This window comes from Botrytis porri, assembly GCF_014898465.1.
Source record: "Botrytis porri strain MUCL 3234 chromosome Unknown BPOR_002, whole genome shotgun sequence".
NCBI lineage: Eukaryota > Fungi > Ascomycota > Leotiomycetes > Helotiales > Sclerotiniaceae > Botrytis > Botrytis porri.
This window is the reverse complement of record NW_024066076.1, coordinates 2578342-2597505: the sequence shown is the minus strand read 5'-3', so window position 1 is coordinate 2597505 and position 19164 is coordinate 2578342. Positions and strand designations below refer to the sequence as shown.

The following is a 19164-nucleotide window of genomic DNA, read 5'->3' as shown; positions in this document are numbered from 1 at the left end:
GGCTTGGAGGTTGGAGCTTGGAGAAGGATGGTAATTGAGACTGAGTACTGGGGATTGGGATTGGATAGAGAGTATTGGAGGTAATGTGTGTAACTGGGTGGCTAAATGACGAGATGGAGAGCGCTAGTGGGTATTGTCGGACTTGGGTGGAGGGATATGGGAGGGGGAGGGGTGAGTTTGAGGTGTGAGTTTGAGGTGTGTAGGTGGGTTAGTATTCGGGGTGGTTTGGAACTTGGGACTTGGAATTTGGAACTTGGACTGGTTTCTGGTTGGGAGATCTGGGATGAAGGGGAATGAATGAATGCAGAGGATATGTAAATAGAGAGGTAGGGATGGGAAATGATAAGAGATGATGTGGGCGACTTGGAAGAGGATGAGAGGATGAAGGAAAGGGGGCCAATAGGAATGTGGATCAAGGCATAGATAGGAGTGAGAATGAGAGGGAGAGGGGATGAATAAAAGATGCGGAGGGTCAATGAGTATGAATGGGTGGGTGAATGTTTGATAGGTATCTATACTTATTGAGTGTGGGTGTGGAAGTAGAAGTAGAAGTGGAAGTGGATGTAGACGTGAGATGGGATGTGAGATAACGAGAGGAGTTAGTCGAAGTAGTGGTAAGTGGGTGAGAAAGAGGGGAGGATATCAATAGCATGGAACGTCGGGATTGCTTTGTGATGGTAATACAGGTTCGAGTTAATGGTATTGCGAGAGGAGCTGAACTGAGAGAAAGAGGGAGGGATATGGACGAGATGGTAGGTATATATGTGATGGAATGGGGAAGGATAGATGATATACTCGAGTAGTTAGTTAGTTATCTTCCAGAGAAAGAATACCTGTAGACAAGATTTTCGTGTCTCTTCAAAAGAGCTTGATGGGTTAACATAGATGGTAGGAAAGAAAAATTTATAGAAGATAATAAGTAATTGAAAAATCAGCATAGAAAACTAGTATATTATATTAATTCCGTCTCCATCGTGATCTACTTCTGTTTTTTTGTCTTGATACCTACACCTTTTGCAAGTTCAAAAAATGATAGACGTCGTATATATTTTCAAAAACAGATGACCCTTTCATAAATCATCACATGATCAAATTCCCCAGTCTTCGTGGCTCAGTTGGTTAGAGCGTTGGTCTCATATCCTCATATGAGGTGATTGTAAACAGTCACTTTAGCCATCCAAAGGTCGAGAGTTCGAGTCTCTCCGAGGACAAATGATGTTTTTGAGTGGTTTTCTTTTCTTTTTTCTTCGGGGGGTGGTTCTTGGGATGTGGGATGTGAGAATGAGAGGGGAAGGAAGGGATATTGTGGGTAGGGGGACGGGACATGTGTGGATTTGTGAGGGTTTGCAATGGAATTGGGAGTTTGAGATGGGACACTTCTGGGCGGTTTGGTGGAAATGGATGGATGGATGGATGGTCGATTAAAGAATAATGGATAGATAGGTATCTCGTCGATGGGTAGGTGAAGAGATAGCATTGGGTGATGATTGATGATCACACAAGCAACATCATACATTTTGAAGCGATAATGAGTAGTGATAGAAAATATATGTAGATCAGGGGTATCAGGACAAGAACTTTGATACTCCCAGGTTTCAATGCAGAAAAAGATAGGGCGGCAGACAAGAATGATTTCTATCACAATACACCCATATTTCACCCGTGTGTGTTTATGTAGACTGCAGACTATCTTTCATCAATCGAAGGTGGAATTGGATGTGAATAATTCTTGCAGTGATACGATATCAACCAGATGACGAATTTCAAATCACACGCTCATGAGAAACTTCCAGAGAAGAGGACGATTTCGATCATATTACTGGATCATGAACCGCGCAATATGTGACGAAATCAATAGCTTGAGATTTCTTCAGCAATAAATAATAGCCTCTAATGATTTTCATTTCCTGAAGTTAACGCGGGTAGATCAAAAGAGATACATTTACCAAAGCCTATAGTAAAGAATTCCTCTCAACCATTGAATCGAACTTTGAAGAGAAAAAGGTAAAGAAGCCGGCGTCTATCAAGCATCTACGCGATAACCTCGATGAACGACGCGATCGGATACCTCTTTGGTTCGAGCTTCATCTCCTCCTCCACTCCAATTTCGGTGTTTCTCAAAAGGGATGGGGATTTGGAGATGGGTGACGATCTTTGCTTTGTTAAGGGGGAGGCTTAGACGGTGGAGCTTGGATTTGATTTTCTTGAAGCCTTGAATATGGATGGATGGAGAATGGATAAATTGATGGATAATGAAATGGATATTGGAGGTGGAGATGTGAATGAATGAATGAATGAATGAATGATCGGTACATGGATGATGATGATGATAATGATAATGATAAACGAGGTATGGATGTGGAGCTTATGTATTTTGGATTTATTTTTGGGAGGAAAGCGAAACAAGGGAGAGGAGAGGGGAGGGGAAAAAAAACGTTGATGTTTCGATTTTGGGGGTGATGGAAGAGAGATATGCATAGGTTCCTATGTATGGAAGTAAGGGAATAGAAACGAAAGTGTGCATGAATGGAATGGACGAGTGGAGCTGACAGGACGGGTAGCGTTTTGACATATTGTGTAAATGGGTAGGTAAGGCTTGTAGGTTTATGCTGGCATCGAAGGGGTTCGCAGCATGAAAAATGTAAAAGTAGACACGGAAAGGTAATATGGAGTGCAGAGAAATGTAATTAGTAATTCTATCATGGAGAAGTGTAATTCTTTAATTCTATAATTCTTCTAGGGCATAATTCACAAATTTGATAAAATGGGCTCGAAATAGAATCTTGATGAATATCTTCTTCAAGATCGATCTAGATCCATCAGTCAGCAGGGAGATGAAAAGTGGAGCTGGAGGCAGGTAGCCAAGGTGAGTAGATAGAGTAGATGTAGTAGATAGTCTATACAGTTCTTTCTGTAGACTGTATGTAGTAGAACATCTAGTAAGATGAACACTATGAAGGGATTCTTAATTTCGGAATTGAGTTTGGGGGTTTCTCAACTGTGGCCAGTTCTAGTCGTCGGGGATTCAATATGATTATTTTGTACATGATACTCGAGAGTAAGGTTAGACTTTGTGTAGTTTGTACCTTCGGTTCTCGGTATGTGTTATGTTGTGGAAGCATCCGTCGAGATGGTGTTGGTATTCGGTAAAACTTTAAGAGGTTTAAGCTTCTCGCGATGGAGCACTTGTAGTGAATACAGCAATGATATAGAACATTGGAACATTACCATCTGGTTTTGTAGGAAGTTAAAACGGATGAGAGTTTTGGGGGTAGATGAATTAACCTTCGAGTAAAGGATCAAGAGACAATATTAAATTTACTCTGATTTGTTAATCTACGTTGAATGAAATTTCGATCGGGTGGCTGTGAAGAAATGGACAGATGGATTCTAGAGCAACGTGTGGCAATGGCAGCTGTGATCAAGCGAGGGGTATACTAATTTCCAGTGCCTGGCTACCTACCGAAACGGGCCATTCAATGGTACAATGGACCAAGTTAGGGAATGTTTAGCGCTCACCAAAGGATTCTTAGACCTACTACATAGGTATAGTATTCATTGTCATCTGTTCCTCTAGGATGAGGTGCCATTTTGATGTACGCAATGGATGTAGCTTTGTAGTTTGTTTATTTGTCTGTATACGGAGATTCGGATATCAGAGGATGGGTCATATGAATGGGAGAATCTCAATGTACAGTAAGGTTATAATATTCTAAGAATAGTTTGAACTTGGATGTTTATGATAGACTGTCTCAAGACAAACAGTAGTAATTTCGTGGTGGTAATCATCGAATGATCTATCTGTTTGGCTGAAGCCCTATGATGTAAGGTAATTGTAAGACGTCTCACTCAAACCTTATGTGCTACATAGGCTGAGGTAGGGTCACGATTGTGCGGTTATCCTCATGTTCAGTCTACACAGCATTGGCTGCGTGAAAAGCGCAATCAGAGTCGTGTGTAAATCGCTGTGGATGCTGCATATGTTTAAGATGATATGCGCATCGGGGCTGAATACTACCTGGTTTACCAATGATGTGATGGGTGCAGTAATAAGATGACTATTTGGCTGCTTATTGTTCCTCGTAATGATTGTATGAATAGATGAATCCTTTCGTCGATGATTCGAGGACTAAGCACAAGTACACCGGAGACTTGGATGGATCTTGATAATATGATATTGATCAAAGCCAAGCGTGCATATTGCAGTATGAATCTTTGATACGTTCAACGTTACTTACTGCACCTCTGTTAATCAGGGGTAATGGGTCTGTCGGCAAGGAGAAGATCAGATCTATTGGTCCTTGTCTTCCCTATTCTTTCTTCCCTCTCCACTCAGTTATTACCATTAATGTGGCATATATGCACATTGGCGCGCACACGCAGAGCTTCGGCAGAGAAATCAAATCAACAGGTGAGAGTCCTGTTATTGAGTTTATTGGCTTAGAATGAAGCGGTTGACGATTCATGATTTATTACTGTGTAGCCAAAGATTGGATGGACAGAACATCGAAATTTGGGATTGCGTTAACTGATGATCCACCCTGAGAACGATTCGACCAATGAAAATTGAAGTGTACCTGAAATTGATTCCGTTTCCATTGTATCTATCCACCTCTCCCAACGGACTAACCCATATTGGTAGTAGCACTAGGTTCGTCCGTAATCAGGTACTAACTCCAAATGAGTAGCGCGTCCATTTTTTTCCGTTTTCACATCCTGATCCTGGTTCAACGGCAGCAGTCACTACCAATTTGAGCCAAAACTCATTTTCCCATGTGAAGTGAAAAGAGTAAGAACTAAGCACAAATGAAGAGAGATTCTGGTGAATGGTAAATTCGATTGTTTACTATTATTGCTAAGGGTAAATCTTAATTCATAGTCTACCACCTCTCCATTGGATCTCAATTCTTGATCGAAAGACTTTCCATCTCCAAATCTGAAGAGCAAACCTAATTCTCCTCCTCTTCCACCCCCAGCTTACTCCTCAATTTCAATCCTGGACATCATTAAGCCCAATTACTCCCGTGATCGTTTATCTTTCACAGTCGGGGGTTCAACCTCTTTCGACCTCTTGATCCATTCTATCTCCCATACCTCAATTCCCCCCCCCCTTCGAACCAAACCTCTTTCAGTGGCCTTCCTTGACTGCACATCTTTTTCCTTTTCTTCTTCCGGTATTCATCTAAACCCGAATGTTTTGATATTGCTATCTGGGCCTTATAGAAAGAATGGCGTCCGTCGCAGATATACAACCAGAAGCTCACCCCTCAACTCCTGATTCCGAGACTCATTACGCTTCGAATACTCAATTGAATCCATCTGATCTCACGGACTCAACTACCCCGGTCACCATTCCACAACCAAATCCACATGAAAACCAACATCGGCCAAATCCTCGTCCAAAGAATCCTACATATTCGCAGTTCTCACAAACACAGTCAGCCACAACCCGATCACGCGCATATTCAACAACTTCCACGTCGTCAGTAAATTCCGTTCGTCGCAAACCTTTACCTGTCAGTGCCTCGCCTTTGGCAACCAGGTTCTCCACCAGGTATTCCACGGCGGAATACTTCAGTCCATTTATCGAAGAATTGCCAGAGCCGGATCTTCCATATTCTCGGTATACGAATGTTGCTGATAGTCCAACACTTTACGAATTTCCGTCAGACCTCAAAAGCGCTTTACCATTTTCCCCAGAAAGTTCTAGTAGTAGAAATTCCATCCGAAGTTCAATAAGAAGTTCAAGGAGCTCCAAAAGTTCTAAAAGCTCTAAGAGTGTTTCGAAACAAGAACGACCGTCATCAAAGTATGTTTACCAGGCATTCACCATCTCTAACATCCTATCAACCATATTCACTGTTTCATGTTGATGCTAAGTCTACTCAATTAGGAGATTTTCGAGCGAACATATCGCTTGGAATTCAGTGACGCCAACGCTACCACAACAACCAACGGATAACGAAGAACAAATCCTTAGTCCAAAGAGTCCGAACCTTTTAGTCCCGTCTCATTCACGTCCACCGGGAGCCTCGAGGCATGAAAGATTGGTTAGCGATTCGCCATTAAGTTCTGATTCTGAATCTACCGGTCATTGGTACGGGGATTCAAGTCCAGGAAGTCGTCCGGGTTCTGCTACTATGTCCATTTTCTCATCCAAAGCTACACCACCACATAATATTATACCTAATGCTCCGGCACGAACCTATACTCACGAATCTCACGACTCTACATCAACTATACAAAAACCCAAATCACCAGGGAAACTCGGTTCTTTCTTTAGTAGCTGGGGAGGTGCCGTATCCCCATCGAGTTCAACGACGACCTTTTCGGAAGATAAGGCAGATTATTCACCAAACTCACCCTTACCGTCGTCAAATGCATCTCCGCATAAACTCTCGGAATTTGAAGACTCCCATTCAAGGGCACATACTAAAGCGCCACCGGCCGCGATCGATATTCCCAAAGCCAATGCAGATGCTGCCCATTACTTCGAAAACGCATATCTACAAATACCCATAGCGACACCTAGTCCACCTCCTCTACTAGTTGAAGAGATGGAGCGAGAATTGAAAGAAATCAGCCAAGAGCTGGCATCTTCCATAAGAAGGGAGATGGATCTGGAAGATCTTGTAGACAGGTTACAACTCGAAGCCCAAAATTCAGGAACAAATGGTAGCAAGCGGACAAGTGATTATTTCTCAGATTCTGGAACAAGTGTGATTCCCAGATATGGAGAACCCGACCCTAAGCAGGATGAGCTTGATCGAATACAGAGGAAGACAGAGCAAGAGAAGGCTTCTATCAAATTAGAGCTCACAGATAAGCTACAAGATGAGAGAGCTATAAGAAAGCAACTCGAAACACAAATTCGGTCTTTAGAGGAAAGAGCGGCCCAGGTAATTCTCTCCCAGTCAAAAGGAATGAATAGAACTAACATAATACCCTAGGTTGATCTTGCAGCTATAAATTCCGTGGATGCTAATGGACGACTTAAAGAGTTGGAAGCAACTTGTGAAGATCTTCGACGCAAATTGTCCGAAGAGAAACAGATCAGGGAAAACTTCGAAGATCTTTTGACTGCACTCAAAGCAGACCTTGAAACCTCACATAACGAGCGTGACAATTTACGAGATGAAATTGTTCCTCAGCTCAAGGCACGTGTCGAAGGACTTGAAGCACAAGCTGCAGAACATGAAAAGTTGACCTACGAGCAAAGCAAGATGAATCAAGAAATTCAGATTCTCAAGAAGGAGAATATCACATTAATAAATGCCCAAAGGCTACAAATGGAGATGAACCAGTTCAATTCTCTTTCGGAAGAAGACAGCATAAGCAATCTACCCAGGTCGAGATCATCTATAATGAGCATCGGTGGTATCAGTGCACTCGGTGGTTTGAGTGGGGGTCTAGGTGGATTGAAACGGGCCAACTCTCTTGCGCACACTGGCAACACCGCTAGATCACCTGGCTTATCTAGGACAACATCCGTCAAGACTGCTGAGTCTAGAGAAGCCTTGGCAGAACGAGTAAAGGATATTGAACTTCAACGAGATTCTCTACATCGTGCTCTTAAAAGTTTGCTTGAACGTCAAGAGCACCAGAATCGTGAAAATGAAAAGAAAATTCGCCAATTGGAAATGGAAAGAGATCGTGCTATGAACCAATCCCCGAGGCGGCAAGGATACGATAAGGAAGTTTCAAATCTTAGAGAGGAAATCAATACCCTTCGTCGCCGTGCTGATGAAGCAATTGAGCAGAAGTGGCAATGTGAAAAAGGTCTAGGTGGTTTGAAGATGGATCTCGATCGTGCTGAACAGGAAATTGGCTCACTACGAAGCTTGTTACAAGAGAAGGACATATTGATCAAACGATCTAGTACAGATTCTAGGCCCGGCAGCTCACACGCTACCTCCGAGACACTCGAGCGATCGTACCGGGATCTTCAGGCGGCTTACTCATCTTCCTTGGAGCGAATCAAGGCTCTTGAAATCTCAGCCTCTAATGACGAAGATACTGCAAAAGCTATGGAGCAGTTGGATAGAAGCTTATCTGACGCAATTACAGAAAGAGACATTGTAAAACAAGAGCTTGAGGCAGTCAAAGAGCAATCAGAATCTTTGAGAGATTCCGAAAAGGTACATCTTCAAGAGGAGATGCAATTGGCAGATGAGCTACGTGAATCCGCCAGACGGGTTGAGGAATTGGCTGGACAAGTCAGAGTACAACTTGCTTCAAATAGCACTCTTAGACAGCGTCTAGCTGACGCTATTGAGCGAGGAGAGAAGGAGCAGAAAGCCAATGCTCAAAAGATCACATTCCTTCAAACTAAGCTCAGGGCTCTTGAGGAAAAGCTTATGGCTGCTCAGAATATCTCTGAAGTCAGAATTGCTCGTCATGAAGATGAGATTCGTGATATCAAGGACAGCCATAATATCCAGCTTCTTCGCGTTAAGTCGGAACTCCGCTCTCCTCGTTCATTTGGGCCTAAATCTCCCATGTCTCCATTGTTCGCAAATGCGAAGAAGACACCGCGTCTTTCTATTACCACATCCGGAAAAGGAATGTCAGTAACCGAGGACTCGAAGGTTGAGATTTTGCGACAGCAAGTTGTAAACCTTGAAGCTGCTCTTGCAGAAGCAGATAGAGAGATGGAGGAAGTTGTCGGCCGTATGAATATCGCACAGATCGAAGTAATGGAATTACAGAACGAAAGAGAAGAGGCCGTACGTGAAACGAGGAAATTACAGAAGACAATTGAACAAGAAAGATTGAAGGCTTTCGAGGGGAGATTTGCTACTCTTAACTCTTCATCATAATGAATCTGGGGATGTTGAGGCTGAGAGTGGTTTTGAGATTGTTTCATCAAGCGGCTTTAGCGTTTGTCAGTCTGGTGGTGATTTCCTATCAGCATTTTTACTTTGTCGAACACCCAAGAGCTCCGGAATTAATGAGTCTCAACGGATGGGTGAATATGGAGTTTTATTTATTATTGATTGGCATTATTTTTTTAAGTCATCGACAAAATGCATCAAATGGAATGAGCCAATTTGGTGGCTTTTACATCATATTATATATACTAAGGTCGACAGATATCTTGGTGGAGTTGAATGGTATTTTATCTAATATTGTTCCAAAGGTGGTGGAACCAATGATGAGTGGTGGTCAAGGAATGGAGATGGTTGTAATTGTTTTGGTAATAGACCTCGTTGTGACACAGGGACAGATACATAAGGGTATAGGGATAAATGGGAAGCAGTGGCTTATATGATTATTTGTTGTATATTGTATATACTGGATTTTTAGAAACCAGATGGTACGAAGGGGATAGGGAGAAGAATTAGTTGGTTGGTTGCAAGTATCTTACTTGGTCTTGGAATCAAATGGAATGAATGGATTGTGTTGAATCATCTCTTTGGTGCTTTTATTGTTGTGATTTCAAACTTGTATTTTTCTTGCTTTGATTTTACATCTCGACCATGTATCTGGGTTTCGCAATAGTGTGCGTAGAGAAAAGGGAATTTGCGAGTCTTCGTTCTATCTGGAAAAGTTTCTAGCGGGTATTGCATATAGTCGAATGGGCAGAGTGAGATGAAACATCTATAGTCGGTCTAATTTTTGGACCTGGGAACCTTGGGATGTGGACAGAGCAGCTTTTTTGTGTGTATTTTTTTTCTTCTTCGTATTCTCGTTGAGTTTAATGTAATTTTTGGGGAGAGGGAGAGGGTAGGGGGGAGAGGTGTTGATGGGTTCATAGAAATCATTGGGCATTAGAACACAGATGAGTGAGAACTACTTTTGGAAGAAAGTTACAATCTAGGGTTTTAAAGTCGATATATATGTCGGTCTTTTCGGGGAATGGTGTATGTGACACCATATGAGGTGCAAATGCGAAGGATCTTATCATTCGATCGATTGTATGGTCTTCTTGTCCGATGTAAATATATTTTGGGAGTGTAGTTGAATTATTTTGGATTATACAATCGGCATCATTTTTTTTCTTCATTTTTTTTTGCTATATACTACTAGTCTGGACAAGTTGATATGACCTTTGATATAGAAACATCGAGATGATGGGACTTCGTCTGTTAGTGCAGCTTGATGTGATGGTTGGTTACTTTGGAATTCTGTTAAGGTATGGATATGTTGATGGCGTTGTCAAAGGAGGGAAGGAGGACAGGGTTGGTGAATGGTAGAAGGTTGGAAGGGCAATGGAATGGAATGCTTGGAGGAAGATTGAGTTTGGGTTTCTCTTTTCTCTTGAATTGATATTCTATAGGGGTTGTAGTATCGTTGGCCCTGGATTGGAGTGTGATACACTGATCACGAGGGGTGGTACTATCATTTGTGTCTGTCTTAATTTCAAGGAGAATTTGTTTGAAGTAGGTAAGTTTGGTAGATGTAGATAGTCGGTTGAAGGTTTTGCTAATCTAGTTACTTGATGTGTTACATGATATTGACCAGTACACCGGAACAGGTGAGATCACATACCTCTGTTAATTTGAGGTTATCACCTCCAATTCTAGCTTCGTTGGTTTTGACACTGACATTGCTCTCAGGAAGGGTACGATATGGATATGTGGACTTTCTGTGATCCGGGCACAAGCAACCCAAGGGGGAAGAAACTAGTCGCTCTTGTTGGAGATCGAATCCAAATTCTGGGAAATGTCGGCTAGATTGAAAGTCAAAGATAGATGTTACAGATAACTATATTTTCTTGAAGTGGCTGTGGTGCATAGCCTGGCATTGGGCGTGATCAAGCCTTACTGTCCACCAATCAGAAATAGCACCTCAGCCTCATCAGTGAGATTGTGAATCAATAAACTCCGTGAACACTTCTCATGGTCTGGTTGATTTATCCATCTTAACTTTTGAAAGACAACTAACTATAAGATGGCATCGATTGAGATGACAACTCATTCAGGGTCGCTTCCCCCAACTTCGGCAGGACAAGATCTCGTTGTGTCCTCGAGTGAGCATCTTGCAACTGATACTTCTCTCAGCAACCCCGCGTCTCGTGCTTCCTCTGGAGCAGCAGTTTTAAACGTCTATCCGGTGTTTCTAGCACCGCGAATTACACCTACGAAGTTAGTTTCGAAGCGTGCCCTGTGGGGTTGGTTGAAACATACAGAAATTAAAACTAGCCCGTTAACGCTATTTGTAACATTACTCGGTCTTATCGCCGCAGTCACATATGGAACATCTACTTGGATACTTTCGAGTACTGCTGCTGATGCCACTGCAAAAGCAAATCGATTGGCTCTTTTCACGGCATGTATATCATTTTCGGATCAGCCGGTAAGTTGCAAGTCATATTTTATGTTGTGTGACTGACTACACACCAAAACAGACCTCGCTGATGAATTCTAGATTATCGTTAATTCGAACTTCTGTAGAGCAAATAGCAATGCTAGCTTAGATGGATTTGCTAAGCGCGACACAGCAGGCATCAGTCCACCGTTGTTATGGAATATGGACGTGCTTGGAGAGGCTCTTCAAATTGTGCAACCTGCTTGGCAATGTAGAATTGTGTGTGGACAGGAAAGGGTGCTTCATCCGCCAGATTTAACACTCGTGCTCTCCATTCCGGTATCGAGCGGCGAAAATTGTCATCTCGACTGTCTTGAACCTATTCAGGCTACGTTTGGGGCGAAGAAACTCTTTCAAAAACGATTTGAGGCATTAATTGCTGTAGTCTCCTTCACAATATTCTTGTTCTTCTCTCGAAAGTGTCTTGCAGAAAGCACTCTCAATACCATTGTCACTGTCATAACGTACATGTTTCTAATGTTATGCATGGCCTCGTTTATATCCGGAAGACTTCACATTTTATGCCAGCGCGCCCAGCTTGCATACCGAGTCATCAATACAACGGTTTCCAAAAGTCTCATAGGAGTCATCACAACGTCACTATTTTATCAATTCTTCAACTTGAGCTCGAAGCCACCCATTTGGCTCAAGATGACTGGCTGGATTCTCTCCGCCTTCAACATTTTAGAGCGTGGACCGTTCACCAGCGATACTGCACTTCTCCTGATCACCCATATCTTCGACTTTGACTTGCAGTACCTTTTTTGTTTGTTTTATTGTCGGCTCGTCAAAGGACATCGCTTTCGGTCGCCAGGACAATTGATATATCTAGTGCTCTACACTCTCTTATATGTAGGGTGTGGAATATTGTTTGGAATATTAAATCGACCACCCTACTTTCGGGCCACCCCTGTTTAGGGCCACCCTTTTACATTAAAAATCGCTTTTTTAGTCTATTAATATCTCTATCAATATATAATCTAATTTAATAAAAATTTGAATATATATAATTTAAGCTATTTTAAGCTTATTTTGAAATTTTGAAATTTTTAGGAATTTTCTATATTGAGATTCAGACCTTTAAAATATCGATTTTTTAATTTACATAAGAATCACATACAAATTTAAAACTTTTATAAAATCTTTAATAACTTTTTAATAATAACTATTAAAAGAAAACTATATATCTTTTTGAAAGTTTTAAACTTAAATTTATATAGAAATTAAATATTTTTTTTAAAAAGAAATTAATAGATATAGAGATATAGTATATAGTGAGTTTAGAGTAATATAAATAATCCCTGTAATTTTGAGGGCATTCTTTTAAATATCTATTTATAGGAAATTTTCCTTTTTTCCTGAATCCTTTAAAATAAATATATTATAAATTTATAATAAATTTTTATAGTTTATTTTTAATAATTTTTATTAAAAAGTTATTAAAGATTTTATAAAAGTTTCAAATTTATATATGATTTCTATATAAATTTAAAAATCGATATTTTGAAGCTCTAGTGTTACGACGGCATCCAACATACCGCGTCACATGACATAAATTACACGTGATGGAGCGTCAAGGAGCTTCAGCGCTCCTGGAGCGCGTTGCGATCCTTAACGATCCAACATATTGGAGAGGTCCTAGAGACCAGGATAGAGAACGAAGGTCTATATAAGGGAATGGGTTTCATTACAATGTAGAGCTTCGTGCTCAAGAACAATCATTAGTTTCATTACTATAGTTACGAGAATTGCAACCAGTTACAACCTTATTGAGTTCCTACTTAAAGTTTAGTCTAAACCACCTCGAGAGAACTCTAGACACTTCCACGTGACCCTAGAGGCAGCTCCCGTAACATCTAGATCTCAATACAGAAAAATCCTAAAAATCTAAAAACTTCAGATTAAATTCAAAAAGATCCGAATTATATATATACAAATTTTCAATAAATTCTATCTATAAATAAAAGAGTTAAAAATTCCATTTTTGGTGTAAAAAGTGGCCCAAAAAGGGGGGTGGCCCGAAAGTAGGTTACCCGACTTATGTGGTGTGATATCATTGATCCTGTGACGAATATCACATGACATTGCGATTATTCATCACGCTTACCTTAGTCCAAGACTAGCTTGAACTAAGCGATTGTTATTATATAAGAGATAAAGAGATCTCTAAAGATCTCTTTCCTCTCTGGCTTTCTTATTCTAGTTGATTAACCTCTATCGATATGCTCTAGTCTGTGATCGCAACAGAAGTAAAGAGAGAAACTCGATTAGATATAAGCTATAAGCTGAGGATGAGGAAATGGTTGTCTCCGAGTCTCTGATTTGAGACACTTACTTGTTATATATATTATTCTCAAAAACAATATCATCATGCTCTCATCTTTGATAGCATTGGAATTCTGATCCTATATAGTGAATTTGATCGTTAAGCTCGCGTGTTCACCCCTTGTCCCTACAACGTTATTCATTCGCTTCCTTGTTACTTCGCTTAGCTTGAACAAAATGTATTTAGATACTCCCCATGGTTATATTACTATAACGCAATTCATCGTACCACCTACCCATTTTTATTTTTGTTCTTGAAACAACTATTTGCCATTACTGATCTGATCTACTTGAACGGTTGGTTTTATTGACGTAGTATTCCTGCCCCCTTACACTGCGTTTTGTCGACGTCAACCTCTCGTCTCCGATATTCAAGATGATTAGGCTACGCAACGGGTACCCGCAGGGCAAATAATAACCTCGACAGATAATCCGCGGATAATCTGTCTACAAAGCAGATAATTCAGAATCTAGACGGGTAACCTATAAAACAAGTACAAATTACCCGCAAATATCCATCTATTTATATATTATATAACTATTTATAATCTCTTATAATATTAATATAATTTTATAATCAATATAAAAATTAATATAAATTTAAGTTTGGATTACTTTTAAACTAAAAAATAATTTAAAAATAGTTTTATATTTTAAATAAAAAAAGTAGAGAATCTATAACGTAGTTTATTAGTGGGTCGGTTATATTAATAAATCAATCACTTTTACCTCGAATTGTCATTTCAAAGTTATATTATTCAACAACAATTAAATCAATTAATTAAAATTATTAAGAATCTAATAATCTAGAATCTATTACATTATTTTAACAGTGTTACGGGAGCTGCCTCTAGGGTCACGTGGAAGTGTCTAGAGATCTCTCGAGGTGGTTTAAACTAGACTTCAAGTAGGAATTCAATAGGGTTGTAACTGGTTGCAATTCTCGTAACTATAGTAATGAAACTAATGATTGTTCTTGAGCACGAAGCTCTACATTGTAATGAAATCCCATTCCCTTATATAGATCTTCGTACTCTGATGTTGGTTGGAGTTTCTTGGAGTCCTGGCTCCCAAGGACCTCCTTGGAGCCCTGGCTCCTGGGGACTCCACCACGTGACACTTGTCACATGGCATTCTGTTACCCATCGTAACAAACAGATTCTTACATTATAACCTGTCTTTTTATATTTATTACAATATCAATTAGAAAATACTTTTTTATTAGAATTCCTTCTTTTTTAATATTTATTATATTAAATTTAAATATCAATTTTTTATTAAAATAATATATCAAGAGTTTTTTGTTTAGTAAGCACTTTTCTTTAATGTAATTAAGTTTTTTATATATATTAATATTTACTTAATACTTTATTTATTATTCAAAGTATATAATTCTTTATATTTAAAAGTGTATTTTTATAAGCTAATCTTTTTATATTTTTAAGTAGAATTAATATAATTTTAAATATAAATATAGAGAAGCTTACTTAATAATAAGTTATTTAAGATTTAATTAATATTAATTGAGAAAGAGCTTTAATTAGATTATAAAGGGTTTAAAAGATTTATTAATTTAAATTGAAAAAGGGAAAAGTAAATATATGAATTTGAATATTTAATTTCAAAATTAAATAAAATTAAACCTATTCTTCGAAATTCTAATTTCATATTCTAAAAGGTAATTGATTTCTTATATATAGTTTTAAAAACTACAAAGAATTCAATCTTCAAAATATAATTAATATATACTTTAATAAATTCATTAATTTAATTATTATATAAACATTTTAGATTACTAAAATAATCAATATCAAATAGTTAAGTTAAATAACTTAAATATAATAATAAACATAAATATATAATATTATTCTTTTTATAATATATTTAAAAAACTATTGATTTATAGTTTTCATACTTATCCAGTATTAATATTCAATATTTACTCTTTCTTCAATTCTTAATATACTTATTGAAGTATTTCAATCATTTAAACCTATTTTATTATTTATTCATTTATTAGATATAAATTTAATAATTTATTTTATAAAAAGATTGGTTTTGATATATCAATTGAAAAGATGGACCTATTTCTAAATCATTAAAAATAAAGGAATAGTTTTGTTCTTTCCATTTCCATATATTATTATTATAGTTTATTCTTAATTACTTAACTATATAGATTTACTTCTATTACATTTCTTATCACTAATAATAATCATTACTATATATATAATTCTCATTATAAAATCTGTTTTATTGAAATTATAAAAATCTTTATTCAAAATACCATATTTCGCTTATATATTTATAACTAATCGAAACCACTTTTTAATAAACTTAAAATCCTTATAAAGAACTCTTTGAAAATTATAAATACAATTAAAACATATTTTTAATTTAATTTAATACTTTACAAATCAATATACCCAAAGCTTCCCAACACATTTCATATCTTTCAATTCAAAAATATAATTCACTATATCTTCCACATTCTTAAATTTAAATAAAAAATCTTTCAAATTCATATTAAAAATATATTAAATAAATACCTTCTCTTCTAATTCAATCAAATTATAACTTTTTAATCAACTCTCAATCATATTAGATTTACTTCAAATTCTATCACCCAATATAATTCGAAATATATAATAAAACTAAGCTGTTTTTCGAATTAATAATTTTTTATCTAATTTAATAACTTAAATAACTAAGATTATATATACTTCTTTAAAATGAATTTTCATAATTAATTATAAAGAAAATACATAGTTATTAAATATAGAATAATAATTCAAGGTAAAAGTGATCGATTCATTAATATAACCAATCCACTAATAAACTACATTATATTTACAAATTATTTATAAATAATCTACAAATTATTCATAAATAACCCTATATCCATAAATAATCTATCTATTTGTAAATAAATGAATTATTTGTAAATAATCTGTAGATTATCTATATAAAACAAATAATTTTAAAGCTTTAATAAATAATCTATAGAGCAAATAAAACCTTTAACGAATAACCTGTGGAGCGAATCATTCGCAGATAATCTATGAGTACAGATAATTTGTGCGCAGCCTAAAGATAATAGTAGTGAGAAAGGTGTATAGTAGTTTATTAGAGGTGTGGTAGAGAGGAGATTGAATGACGATTGTATGTTACTTGTTACAGTAACGAGCATGAGCATATCAGTTACAATATCAGATAGTAAAACGGAACAGACTAAAAAGTAGAACTCCACTCTGCTCACTTCATTTGGGACAAGAAATTCGTTCTACAACATGATTATATAGCGATCAAAATACTCCATTGCGCTTTCATTGATAACTAAGTCCTCACACAAGGATTTCATACTAGATACTATTTAGATGTGATCCAATTAATAACCCTCATGTATCTATCCAAAATCGTTAATCCACCATCGCTCGCTAGTTCATTTTGTCGTCAGTAGTAAATCCCTGGAGATCTGAATTCTTGACCTGTACTTCTTTATCTCGTGCGAGATCTCGTGCTAATTGTTTTTGCTCCGTCGCGCTCTCAGAAACTTTGTCTCGCTACCTTTCCTCCCTTTGTGGTAGGATTCGACATCTCCTTATATCTTGCTATTTCTTCATCCTTCGCCATACGGACAGCGAACTTTTCTCTGAGCTTCTTCTCGGTTGCTGGTGGTAACCGAACTTTTCGAAATATTATGCAGTCACGACGCTCGCGGAAGATCGTGATCGTTTGCGAAGGTTTTGACAATTCGGTTTGGGAATGGGAGTGGAGGAAGAGGGTTTGATCGCTTCTTCGTCTTCTCCGGAAGAGTAATCTGGGATTATGGCTTGAATATTGATCTCTGTATTAATTTCTACATTATCTGTTTGGCTTGATTTGTGTGAAGGAGCAGGCGCTGTATTTTCTTCCTTTAATGCCACAGTCATTTTCTCAAATTCGAAAGAATCGAATCTTGCTTAAATATTCGAGGACCTGGATTTGTTTTCTGCCCTTTGGAAGAGAAGTTCAATCCAACTGTTCGCTACCCGGTGCATTCTAACATATCAGTGGCGAGAAATACAGCATATGATAGGTGTAAACACCTCTAATGCTTCCTAGTAGGTGATGACATCGAGAAGTAGAGTCTCAACAGGAACACAATTTGTCTAAAGGGATGAAGCTGAGGAAATTTTGCCGAGGGTTCGCTGAAGATCTTCTCGGATAATAAAATGGTTTTGAGTATTAAAACTATATCAAACGTTGTAATAGTTCTAGATACGGCAATTCTCTCCTATACACAAAGTACCTAGATACCTATCGGTATGACCTCAGGAGATAGATAGCGTGGTCCATGCGCGAGATCAAGAATGCCTTCTCCCTGATGTGCTCGCTCGCGTCGAATCTGTATTTCACCACACAGCAGGGAAGTGAACCTAAAAGCCTGTTACCCCCCGAAGCACTATGATGATATACTTTTGAGAGTCTAGTATTGCGATTTGCATATATATATATATATATAAAATCCAGAATCGGCATACAACATCACCCTGGACATTGTTGTAAGAGTTCTGGAACCTCCTCACCGTACAGATTTCGATTTCTCGCTAAAACTATTAGTTCTTTAACTTTTAAATCCCCTGTTTATTTATTGAATCTTTCTATTAAATAATAAAAGAAAGCTAAAATAAATTAATAAGTATCTCAATTAAATAAAATGAAAGCTAGTTTATTTTTAAATATCTTATTAAAGAAGTTATAAGCTATTAAAGATAAAAATCATAAATTTTCTAAAAAATCGCTTATTTTGTATAGAAAAAGTATTATAAATCAGAAATTTTCTAATTTTTCAATTTTAAATCTATATAATTTATAACAAAAATAACAAAAATAACAAAAATAACAAAAATAACAAAAAATAAACTATATACTTTTTTCAATAATATATAATATTCATTACTTATTTTGAAATTTTGAAAATAAATTCATCGAATTGAAAAAGTTATTAACTTTTTTAATTTATATAAAAAACGCTATTTTTACAGGGATTTTGTCACAAAACTTATAAGGTGCGATAAGGAGGTTCCAGAACTCTTACCTGATGATATATCTTCTGCGTTTGACTGCGTGAGAAAACGTACATTAGAATGAGCTTGCCAGAGCTTTCCCTTGTATGCACTCTTTCGTTTCTCGCTTTGCGGCAACGTTTACCGCTTGTTGACGATGTTCGTTCTCTATTTCCTCTCAGTCTTTGAAGGTTTGATGTTGCAAAACCACGGCATATTCTTGTTAGTAGTGTATTGATTCGGAGGGCATACTTGTAATCATAGAAATGGCTAGCAATATAGTGCAATTCTTCAAACGTGAGATATTTTCAGATGAAACATGATGCATGTCTGACTTGGCAATGAGATGTGGTTAGGAAAAGTGCTTTATAGATACTCCCAATGCATGTGCCCTTGCCGTATTTCCTGGCACATATTTTCAGAAGGTCATGCAATTTGATTGAACTTGTGTGTTAACTTCATGCAAAAGTTTGGTTGTACA

General features: G+C 37.5%; 3 protein-coding genes across 3 annotated transcripts; 2 read left to right on the top strand and 1 right to left on the bottom strand.

Moving 5' to 3' along the window:
- Positions 1–5228: 5228 nt before the first annotated feature.
- On the top strand, positions 5229–8819 carry EAF01_001770 (uncharacterized protein; the record flags this gene model as incomplete). The annotated part of the gene is made up of 3 exons (XM_038910020.1): positions 5229–5809; positions 5894–6899; positions 6951–8819. 3 exons carry the CDS (start codon positions 5229–5231, stop codon positions 8817–8819), a joined length of 3456 nt encoding a protein of 1151 aa, XP_038774832.1.
- A 1311-nt stretch (positions 8820–10130) lies between these two features.
- On the bottom strand, positions 10131–10843 carry EAF01_001769 (uncharacterized protein; the record flags this gene model as incomplete). Its single annotated transcript, XM_038910019.1, has 3 exons — positions 10131–10430; positions 10492–10707; positions 10826–10843. The coding sequence occupies 3 exons, from the start codon at positions 10841–10843 to the stop codon at positions 10131–10133; spliced, it is 534 nt and encodes a 177-aa protein (XP_038774831.1).
- A 50-nt stretch (positions 10844–10893) lies between these two features.
- On the top strand, positions 10894–12059 carry EAF01_001768 (uncharacterized protein; the record flags this gene model as incomplete). Its single annotated transcript, XM_038910018.1, has 3 exons — positions 10894–11298; positions 11371–11774; positions 11894–12059. 3 exons carry the CDS (start codon positions 10894–10896, stop codon positions 12057–12059), a joined length of 975 nt encoding a protein of 324 aa, XP_038774830.1.
- Between the last annotated feature and the right edge of the window lie 7105 nt (positions 12060–19164).